Here is a 12058-nt window from a genome sequence, read left to right on the forward strand (position 1 = left end):
ATGGCCAAGCTCTAATTTTAAGATTATGCCCCCTTGTTTAGGACTCCTCCACCAGAGGAATCAGTTTCCCTGGGCTCAAATTTGCCCCACCTCTTTTTTCGGCACATTCACCAGAGATGTGCCGACTTTGTGGGCTGAAAACGGCGTCTAAAAAATCTCCCCCGATTCTCCTGGGGCTTGGAGCGGCGTGGCCAGTTGATTGGGGGGCGGAGCTGGAGCCCTGCGCCATAAACAGTGCCGGCAGCTGTCCGCATGCACATTAGAGCGTTCGTGCATGCGCAGTAGCTCCTGCCGATGATGATGATGATGATGCGTGCTGCGGCGTGGGACCCGATGCGTCCCGCCCCTATCCCGCACAGTCCGGCCCGTTGCCTTCCCGGGCTAAGGCTACAACAAACAGGTTGGTGCGGAGAGAGTTTTGATCTGGGTGGCGAAAGAGTTTTGATCCGGGTGGGGGGGGGAAGAGAGTTTTGATCCGGGGGGGGTGCCGGGGGGGTGGTGATAACTCTAATGAGCTTACTCAAGACTTCCCTTAACCCTGTTGATGAAAATACTTTCCTGCATAAGAATTACGAGCAGGAAGTACTTCTATTTTTTATTTGGATATTTTGAAAAAATTATGTAAATATGTTTTGTCTCTTTACTTCTTTTATTTTTGTAGCATAAGCTTCCATGAATGCTTCTGTTGTATAGTAAATTAACTTTGCGAAGTTTGTCATATGGCCTAGATAGCTGTTTGATCCTATTCATATTCTTTAATCAAAGTCATTAAGTACCGACCTGCGCTGATTTGTTAACTCTCCGCAAGGGTTTTCTGTGTGGCCACAAGTGACCACATACGCTGGCCTAAGTTAGTTTGGAGTAACTATTAGCTGGCCAAAGTGGCCTAAATGGCCAAAACGGGCGTAGGTGGCAGGTAACGCCCCTTTTGAAAAAAACTAAACTAAACTAAAAAAATCCTAACTAACTCACTTACACTGGCGCAAATTGAATGTGCAAAATGGGGATTTTTAAGATACTCCTGAAAAATCAAGTTGCTCAAAAAGAAAACGAAGCAACTCCTGGGAAATTTTGAGCCCTCTGTAACTACCCTATTAAATTCCTAATCATTTTAAACACCTTGATTAGATCATCCCTCAGCCTTTTAAACCTGTCTTTATAACTTAACCCTTTAAGCCCTGGTATTATTCTGTTGAACCTGCACTGTACCAATTCCAAGACCAATTAATATATTCCCTCGAGTTGAGAAGAATGAGAGGTGAACTCATTGAAACATATAACATTCTTAAAGGGCTTGGCAGGATAGATACTGGGAAGATATTTCCCCTTGCTTAGGAGTTGAGAACAAGGGGCCACAAAATTCAAGAAAGAGAGAATCAATGAATATGTGGATACTGCAGGAAGGGTGGATTTAATGTAGATCATCCATGATCTTAGTGAATGGCAGAGCAGACTCGAAGGGCCCAATGGCCTACTCCTGCTCCTATTGCTCATGTTCTTATGATTCCTGAAGGGCGATGCTCAAAATTGAACACAGTACTGCAGATGGGGTCTGACGAAGGCTCCCTCAACTGCAGCATAACTGCCTCCCCTTTTTATTCCAGCCGCTTAAGGAAAATATTCCATTAGCCCTTGAGATTGCTTTTTGTACCTGTGCACTAGCTTTTAGCAGTTCGTGTACATGGACCCCTAAATCACTTTGTTCCTCGACAGTTCTTAGTCCCTCACCATTAAGAAAATAATGGAGAGAGTTTAGAGGAATTATGTCAGGGTGGGAAGAGTGAATCAATGTTGGAATCCCTACTGCTCTCGATTTACTTGGATTCCAGAGCTCAATCAAGTTGTCGACGGTATTGGAAAGGAAATTGAAGATCAGGTACTGCAAAATAAATAAGGCAAAATGGTTCATATTTATTTCCGAAGTGCTATGGAGAGGAAAAGGGGGTGGAGAGACATTATAGTGGGCCTCTATCCCTTTACACCTTCCCGTGATTTCCAGGGCTTTCCCAATTGGGAGGATCTGAGACCACGCCTGCAACAGGTGCAGGCTCAGCCATGAGGTGATGAGTGAGGTGGGAGGGTGCAATCTCAGCCCTCATTCATCAATTTCCTCACTCTATAACAAAGGGGCTCCCACTTTCAGTAACATTCCACGAATTTGGTACTGGGTCTTGCACACAAGCCCTCCTCAGGCCAAAGGTCAGAGGGGGACCGGCAGCCAGGTGAAGAGGGCTGTAAACATACGTTCTGACTTTTCTCTATTGGCACCCAGCAGATCTTTGTACCTGAAGTGTCTGAAAGCCGTCGGCCAAGCTTGCAACTGCTCCTGATTTCAATTCCTGGCACGAGACCTGGTCAGGGAGCAGACCCTTTCCTAGGGTATGTCCAAGTCATGCTTGTGGCTCAGGATGTTAAATTGGGGGCTACATAGGCAGAGCACACTTCCGATGTGACTGCACATGGGAGAGTAGGGAGGAATATCAGAGTTAATATTTAAGTAACTGTAACAATGGTAGCTGAAGTTTAATTCAGATAAGGGTAAAGTCTTCAACATGGGAAGAAAAAATGGGTGATACTGTATTGCATGGATGGGCGTAAAAAGGCTAAGGATGAAGTTGAAAGAGATTTAGGGGTTTTAGCAGACTTTTCGCTCAATGTATCCAATCACTATACGGCAACCATCAACAAAACAAATGGAATACAGAACTATACAGCCAAAACCGCAGATGATAAGCCAGAGGAAGTCATGCTCAAATGATATAGTACCCCATCAGACCACACATTGTGTGTGTTTAATTCTGAGAAATAAGAGGTTGATTCAGAGCCACACGGCTGATCCTAAAAGATGACCCTGACCTATGAGGAAAGACTAGAGAAACTTGAGTATTTCAACTTTGAAAGGAGGCAATTGAGAGGTGAACTTACAGAGGAATGCATGACTGAAAAGGTTATGGAAAAGCTTGATCAGGAACATTACTTCAAAATAAATCCTGAGTGTAGGGCAAGAGGACAGGTTCAAACTAGTTCAAGACAATTTTTTAAAAAAAGGCACATTTCCAAAGCACCTTCATGACCTCAGGACATCCCAAAGCGCTTTACAGCCAATGAAGTACTTTTGAAGTGCAGTCACTGTTGTAATGTAAGAAATGCAGCAGCTATCTTGCACACAGCAAGATCACACAAACAGAAATGTAATAATGACCACATAATCCGTTTTTGGTGCTGTTGGTTCAGGGATCAATATTGGACAAGAATTTTTTTTTAAATGTGGATGTCGCTGGCAGAGCCACCTCTTATTGTCTATCCCTAATTATCATCGAGAAAATGGTGGTGAGCTGCCTTCATGAACCGCTGCAGTCCGTGTGGTGAAGGTGCTCCCACAGTGCTGTTAGAGAGGAAGTTCCAGAATTTTGACCCAGCAACGATGAAGGAACGGCGATATATTTCCAAGTCAGGATGGTGTGTGACTTGGAGAGGAACTTGGAGGCGATGGTGTTCCCATGTGCCCTCTGCCCTTGTCCCTCTAGGTGGTAGAGATGGTGGGTTTGGGAGGTGCTGTCAAAGAAGCCTTGACGCGTTTCTGCAGTGTATCTTGTAGATAATATACACTGCAGCCACATTGCGCGGTGGAGGGAATGAAGTTGGTCAATGGGCTGCCAATCAAGCGGACTGCTTTGTCCTGGATTGTGTCGAGCTTCCTGAGTGTTGTTGGAGCTGCATTCATCCAGGCAACTGGAGAGTATTCTATCACATTCCTAACTCGTGCCTTGTAGATGGTGGAAAGGCTTTGGAGAGTCAGGAGGTGAGACACTTGCCGCAAAACACCCAGCCTCTGACCTGTTCCTGTAGCACAGTATTTATGTGGCTTGGTCCTGTTACGTTTCTGGTCAACGGTGATCCCCAGGATGTTGATGGTGGGAGATTCGGCGATAGTAATGCTGTTGAATGTCAAGGGCCGGTGGTTTGACTCTCACTTACATAGAAACATAGAAAATAGGTGCAGGAGTAGGCCATTCGGCCCTTCGAGCCTGCACCACCATTCAATGAGTTCATGGCTGAACATGCACCTTCAGTACTCCATCCCTGCTATCTCGCCATACCCCTTGATCCCCCTAGTAGTAAGGACTACATCTAACTCCTTTTTGAGTATATTTAGTGAATTGGCCTCTACAACTTTCTGTGGTCGAGAATTCCACAGGTTCACCACTCTCTGGGTGAAGAAGTTTCTCCTCATCTCGGTCCTAAATGGCTTACCCCTTATCCTTAGACTGTGACCCCTGGTTCTGGACTTCCCCAACATTGGGAACATTCTTCCTGCATCTAACCTGTCTAAACCCGTCAGAATTTTAAAAGTTTCTATGAGATTCCCTCTCATTCTTCTGAACTCCAGTGAATACAAGCCCAGTTGATCCAGTCTTTCTTGATATGTCAGTCCCGCCATCCTGGGAATCAGTCTGGTGAACCTTCGCTGCACTCCCTCAATAGCAAGAACGTCCTTCCTCAAGTTAGGAGACCAAAACTGTACACAATACTCCAGGTGTGGCCTCACAAAGGTCCTGTACAACTGTAGCAACACCTCCCTGCCTCTGTACTCAAATCCCCTCACTATGAAGGCCAACATGCCATTTGCTTTCTTAACCGCCTGCTGTACCTGCATGCCAACCTTCAATGACTGATGTACCATGACACCCAGGTCTCGTTGCACCTCCCCTTTTCCTAATCTGTCACCATTCAGATAATAGTCCGTCTCTCTGTTTTTACCACCAAAGTGGATAACCTCACATTTATCCACATTATACTTCATCTGCCATGCATTTGCCCACTCACCTAACCTATCCAAGTCACTCTGCAGCCTCATAGCATCCTCCTCGCAGCTCACACTGCCACCCAACTTAGTGTCATCCGTAAATTTGGAGATACTACATTTAATCCCCTCGTCGAAATCATTAATGTACAATGTAAACAGCTGGGGCCCCAGCACAGAACCTTGCAGTACCCCACTAGTCACTGCCTGCCATTCTGAAAAGTACCCATTTACTCCTACTCTTTGCTTCCTGTCTGACAACCAGTTCTCAATCCACGTCAGCACACTACCCCCAATCCCATGTGCTTTAACTTTGCACATTAATCTTTTGTGTGGAACCTTGTCGAAAGCCTTTTGAAAGTCCAAATATACCACATCAACTGGTTCTCCCTTGTCCACTCTACTGGAAACATCCTCAAAAAATTCCAGAAGATTTGTCAAGCATGATTTCCCTTTCACAAATCCATGCTGACTTGGACCTATCATGTCACCTCTTTCCAAATGCGCTGCTATGACATCCTTAATAATTGATTCCATCATTTTACCCACTACCGATGTCAGGCTGACCGGTCTATAATTCCCTGTTTTCTCGCTCCCTCATTTTTTAAAAAGTGGGGTTACATTGGCTACCCTCCACTCCATAGGAACTGATCCAGAGTCTATGGAATGTTGGAAAATGACTGTCAATGCATCCGCTATTTCCAAGGCCACCTCCTTAAGTACTCTGGGATGCAGTCCATCAGGCCCTGGGGATTTATCGGCCTTCAATCCCATCAATTTCCCCAACACAATTTCCCGACTAATAAGGATTTCCCTCAGTTCCTCCTTCTTACTAGACCCTCTGACCCCTTTTATATCCGGAAGGTTGTTTGTGTCCTCCTTAGTGAATACCGAACTAAAGTACTTGTTCAATTGGTCTGCCATTTCTTTGTTCCCCGCTATGACTTCCCCTAATTCTGACTGCAGGGGATCTACGTTTGTCTTTACTAACCTTTTTCTCTTTACATATCTATAGAAGCTTTTGCAGTCCGTTTTAATGTTCCCTGCAAGCTTCCTCTCGTACTCTATTTTCCCTGTCCTAATCAAACCCTTTGTCCTCTTCTGCTGCGTTCTAAATTTCTCCCAGTCCCCGGGTTCGCTGCTATTTCTGGCCAATTTGGATGCCACTTCCTTGGCTTTAATACTATCCCTGATTTCCCTTGATAGCCACGGTTGAGCCACCTTCCCTTTTTTATTTTTACGCCAGACAGGGATGTACAATTGTTGTAGTTCATCCATGGGGTCTCTAAATGTCTGCCATTGCCCATCCACTGTCAACCCCTTAAGTATCATTTGCCAATCTATCCTAGCCAATTCACGCTTCATAACTTCAAAGTTACCCTTCTTTAAGTTCTGGACCATGGTCTCTGAATTAACTGTTTCATTCTCCATCCTAATGTAGAATTCCATCATATTATGGTCACTCTTCCCCAAGGGGCCTCACACAACGAGATTGCTAATTAATCCTCTCTCATTACACAACACCCAGTTTAAGATGGCCTCCCCGTTAGTTGGTTCCTCGACATATTAGTCTAGAAAACCATCCCTTATGCACTCCAGGAAGCTTGTTGGAGATGGTCATTGCCTGGTACTTGTGTGGCGCGAATGTTACTTGCCAATTTTACAGCCTCAGCCTTAATGTCATCCAGGTCTTGCTGCATGTGGGCATAGACTGCTTCATTATCTGAGGAGTTGCGAATGGAACACTGTGCAATCATCAGCGAACATCCCCACTTCTTGACCTTATGATGGAAGGAAGGTCATCTATGAAGCAGCTGAAGATGGTTGGGCCTCGAACACTGGTCTGAGGAATTTCTGCAGCGATGTCCTGAGGCTGTAATGATTGGCCTCCAACAACCACAACCATCTTCCTTTATACTAAGTATCACTCCAGCTAGCGAAGAGCTTTCCCCTTGATTCCCATTGACTTCAATTTTACTAGGGTTCCTTGATGTGACTTTTGGTCAAAACCTGCCTTGATGTCAAGAGCAGTCACTCTCACTTCACTTCTAGAATTCAGCTCTTTTGTCCATGTTTGGACCAAGGCTGTAATGTGGTCTGGAGCCGAGTGGTCCTGGTGGAACTCAAACTGAGCATTGGTGAGCAGGTTATTGGTGAGTAAGTGCTGCTTCTATCACTTTGCTGATGATTGAGAGTAGACTGATGGGGTGGTAATTGGCCGGATTGGATTTGTCCTGCTTTTTGTGAACAGAACATACCTGGGCAGTTTTCCACATTGTCGGGTAGATGCCAGTGTTGTAGCTGTACTGGAACAGCTTGGCTAGAGGCGTGGCTAGTTCTGGAGCACAAGTCTTCAGCACGACAGCCGGGATGTTGTCAGGGCCCATAGCCTTTGCTGTATCCAGTGCGCTCAGCCGTTTCTTGATATCATGTGAAGTGAATTGAATTGGCTGAAGACAGGCTTCTGTGATGTTGGGGACCTCAGGAGGAGGCCGATATGCATCATCCACTTGGCACTTCTGGCTGAAGATGGTTGCAAATGCTTCAGCCTTGTCTTTTGCACTCATGTGCTGGGCTCTGCCATCATTGAGGTTGGGGATGTTCATGGAGCCTCCTCCTTCCGTTAGGTGTATAATGGTCCACCACCATTCACGACTGGATGTGGCAGGACTGCAGAGCTTTGATCTGATCCGTTGGTTGTAGGATCTCTTAGCCCTGTCTATAGCATGCTGCTTCTGCTGTTTAGCATGCATGTAGTCCTGTGTTACAGCTTCCCCAGGTTGGCACCTCATGTTTAGGTACACCTGGTGCTGCTCTTGGCATGCTCTTCTGCACTACTCATTGAACCAGGGTTGGTCCCCTGGCTTGATGGTGATGCGAGAGTGAGGGATATGCCGGGCCATGAGGTTACAGATTGTTGTGGAATACAATTCTGCTGCTGCTGATGGCCCACAGCGCCTCATAGATGCCCAGTTTTGAGCTGCTAGATCTGTTCTGAATCTGTCCTATTTTGCATGGTGGTGGTGCCACACAACACGATGGAGGGTGTCCTCAGTGTGAAGATGGGACTCCGTCTCCACAAGGAATTTGCTGTGGTCATTGCTACCAATATTGTCATGGATAGATGCATCTGCGACAGGTAGATTGGTGAAGACGAGGTCAAGTAGATTTTTCCCTCGTGTTGGTTCTCTCACCACCTGCTGGAGACCCAATCTGTCAGCTACGTCCTTCAGTGCTCAGCCAGCTTAGTCAGTAGTGGTGCCACTCTTGGTGATGGATATTGAAGTCCCCCACCCAGTGTGCCCTTGCTACCCTCAGTGATGTTCAACATGGCAGAGTACTGATTCATCAGCTGAGGGAGGTCAGTCGGTGGTAATCAGTAAGAGGTTTTCTTGCCCACGTTTGATCTGATGCCATGAGAGTTCATGGGATCCGGAGTCAATGTTGAAGACTCCCAGGGCCACTCCTTCCTGACTGTATACCACTGTGCCGCCATCTCTGGTAGGTCTGTCCTGCCGGTGAGACAGGACATACATAGGGATAGTGATGGAGGAGTCTGGGACATTGGCTGAAAAGTATGACTGTGAGTATGACATTATCAGACTGTTGGTCAGCTCTCTCAATTTTGGCACAAGTCCCCAAATGTTGGTGAGGCGGACTTTGCAGGGTAGACTGAGCTCGTTGTGCCTTTGTCGTGTCCGAAGCAGATGCAGAGTGGTTCGTCTTGTTTTATTCTTATTATTGTTTTTTGTAGCAGTTTGTTACATTTGAGTGGCTTGCTAGGCCATTTCAGAGGGCAATTAAGAGTCAACCACATATCAGTAGTCGTAGCTGTAGTCATATTTAGTCCAGACCAAGTAAGGATGGCAGATTTCCTTCCTTACAGGACATTAGTGGAGCAGATGGAGACAATCCAGTAGTTTCACGGTTATCAATACTGAAACTAGCTTATTCCCAAATTTATTTAATTAACTGAATTTAAGTTCCATAGCTGCCGTGGTGGGATTTGAACTGTCATCTCCAGGTTACTACTCCAGGCCTCTGGATTACTAGTCCAGTAACATAACCACTATGCTATAGTTCTCGGCAAACTCCTCTGCTCTTCTACAAAACAGTGCCATGGGAGCTTTTACATCCACTTGAGAGGACATTTGGGAGTCCTCATTTAGCATCTCGTCTGAAAGAATTAGGACTGATTTCAATAAAGTTTTAACGCAATGAGTATTCAAACTGAGGAGTATGTGCTGGTTGTAGGGAACCCTATCATAGGAAGGAGATAGGAACAGGAGTAGGCCATTAATATAAAAATGTGTGATAAAATTTAATTTTTCTATCTTTTAAAACTCTTACGTTGGTAAAACCAGGCTATAAGCCTGTCATAAGAGTTTGAAGGACATTCGCTGGGCAGGAGTTCTCTGTGCGCGAATGTCCTTCTCCCGGGGTTGCATTGGAACTGTCAAAAGAAATGTTGGCAGATCGCAAATGCCAGTTCTCGGTGCGTGCGCATTGAGAACTGGCACTTGCGGGGCATCTTTGGGTACGTGCGAATATCGTACGCACCTGGACAGGCCACAACTTACAGCCCCATGCCTATGTTGCAGTCCTATGAAAGCAGGGTTTATACCACAATAAGAAAATGTTTATTATTATTAGACAAGAGCAAGCTATTAGTTTTCCAACAGGAGCAGTACTTACGGGAATTCGGTAGGATCCAGTTATTAACCAGAAAGCAAAAGTGATCCAGAAGCAAAGCAATAAAGACATGCAGCCCACTGGTGTCACAGCTCAGGTTTTGATACTGACTTACGTAGACATATACTGCTGACGTATACATTTCATTGATTTTCTGCCAGGCTGCTCAAGGGAACATTTTTGTGCTACAACCATAGCATTCTTGACATCACACAAGAAGAATGTATTTAACTAAAAGAGCAAAGAACAGCACTACAAGTCTGCAAACCTCCTTCGGGACATAAATTAGGAACACTGTTTTTTCACTTTTTCAAAAATCAGTTGCTGGTGGGGTAAGCCCAGTTCTACCTCATCCTTGTAATAAAATCCTATAAACATAAAATTCACCTCCAATTTTTTCATATTACCATTTCCAGATGTATGCCAATATAAGATGCATTAAACTGGGCCTGTACCCTTTACTGAATTGACGTTACATTCACATTTAGTTGTGTGGCTGTACTGAGGAAAGCAGGTAATGCTTTACAAGGCCACATCAGAGCTGCAGCAGTCACAAAGTCACAAAGAAATGTAGTTGAACAGATTGACTCAGTGAAATGGAGTTTACAAAATACACATCTATTGCTATTGTACCTTTAATCTAAATAAGGTGTAATTCTTATCCCTGAACCACATAGTATCTTTTACCCCAAGACTGTAACCGAAACTACCAACACAATAAACAAAGTGAACCTGGACACAGAAGAAGCTACTTACTTGAAAGTTACTTGGACTGGTTGTGGGGACCCATCCACAGAAAACTGATGGTTTTCTATGAATTCCCCGAAAATGGTGGCTTTGAATGTCACCTCAAACACTTGGTATCCACCTGGCAAGAGAGACCCATTACTTGGGTTAAAGTTGAAGCAGGAGCCCACTGGGGTGAGCGTAGGAATCAGGCTGTACACAGCACGAATGTCACCCTTGTTGGTCATCAGCATCTGAAAAAATAAATAAAGTGAAGAAACTGCTGTTATGTTTCAAAAACACAAAACCTATGGGCTCAATTGTCCCCAGTATTTGTGCCATTTTTTTTTGGAGTAGGCTGCTTTTTCTGACCTAACTTAAAAATCCTCAGTTTCCCCAATCAATTTGCACCAACGTAACTCAGGTTAGTTATGTTTTTTTTTCTCAAAAGGGGGTGTTACCAGCTACCTATGCCAATTCTGGCCATTTAGGCAACTTTGGCCAGCTAATAGTTACTCCATTTTTACTTAGGCTAGTGTATGTGGCCTCTCGAGAAAACCCTTGCGGGGAGTTAAAGAAATCAGCACAGGTAAGTGCAGCAGATGCCTGGACAGCAGCAGCAGGAAAGGTAAGAGAGAGGGGGAGAGAGAGGTGGGGGAGGAAAAGAGAGGTGGGGGGAGGGAGAGGGGGAGAGGGAAAGCCTTTTGGGTGTAGTTAGGTGCAGGGACCGGGAGGGAGGAGACCACTCGGCCTGGGCTAGGAGCGGGGGAGCGGATTGGGAGGCCACTCGGCCTGGGCTAGGGGCGGGGGAGCGGACCGGGAGACCACTCAGCCAGGGCTAGGGGCGGGAAAGCGCACCGGCAAGCCCTTCGGCCAGACACAGAGAGAGAGAGAGAGAGAGATCACAGAATCGAACTGGTGGAGGGTTGGAGGTAAGTTGCTATTATGTGTTTTTCAATTCCTTTAATGTGTTGGGAGCTGGCTGTATGCTTCACTTTGCAGCCTCAGCTCGCATTGTGTCCCTGGTTACCATGGCAACCCGGTCTTTTTGACACAGATCAAGGCTCCACTCCCAAAACTAAAGGTCGGGTTACGCCAGGCCAAAATGAAGAAATCCAACAGGAAAACTTGCCGTACTTGGGCTCCCAAAAAAATCGGCTAACTCTTCAAGTACGCCAAAAAAAATACTTTGGGGAAAATTGAGCTCTATGTTTCTTTTCAATTGAGTAATTTTGACTTTGTGTAAATCGTGTAAAACAGATGATCGCGAGTCAGCAGCCCATTTTACATTTCAACTGATTTTTATTTCCGTTCTCTTCTGTCAAGATCTACCTCAAACAGTGCAAAATGTCCCACTGGAAATGTGGAACTCGTCATTAGCAGGCTGCAGGCTCCAGCCCGGATGGAGCCCCTGGCCTCTCTCGCTGCTGCCCTTCTCCTAGGCATGCTTAGCGCCTGCTTGGACTGAGGGAGTGTGGGAGATACCTGCTGCACCATGGGAGAAGGCTGCGATGCTGCCAGGTGTAGTCCTTGACCCAGCCAAACCATGGTGCTGCCCCCCTCCCCACCCACCATGTGTTAAGTTATCAATACATGTACCTGCAAGAGCTATATAATCCAAGATGTATGGCAACGATTGAAAGCATGTAGTTGAACTTAATATAAATTAAAACTATTGATACTTGGCATCTTTTGTGTTGTCCCTGTATAAGGGCAATTATTATCTTTTCTATGATAAGAACATAAGAAATAGGAGCTGGAGTAGGCCATATGGCCCCTCGAGCCTGCTCCACGAACATGGCTGATCCAATCATTGACTCAGGTCCACTTCCCTGC

The 12058-nt window shown here is 45.6% G+C and overlaps 1 protein-coding gene across 1 annotated transcript in view; it reads right to left on the reverse strand.

The window, feature by feature from the left end:
• hydin (HYDIN axonemal central pair apparatus protein) overlaps positions 1 to 12058 on the reverse strand; it is a 1725340-nt gene that overhangs the window by 1223159 nt on the left and 490123 nt on the right. The window contains 1 exon segment of the mRNA XM_070897728.1: positions 10253 to 10476. Coding sequence (XP_070753829.1) covers positions 10253 to 10476 — 224 coding nt within the window.

This window comes from Pristiophorus japonicus, chromosome 13 (assembly GCF_044704955.1).
Source record: "Pristiophorus japonicus isolate sPriJap1 chromosome 13, sPriJap1.hap1, whole genome shotgun sequence".
In the NCBI taxonomy this organism is placed as follows: domain Eukaryota; kingdom Metazoa; phylum Chordata; class Chondrichthyes; family Pristiophoridae; genus Pristiophorus; species Pristiophorus japonicus.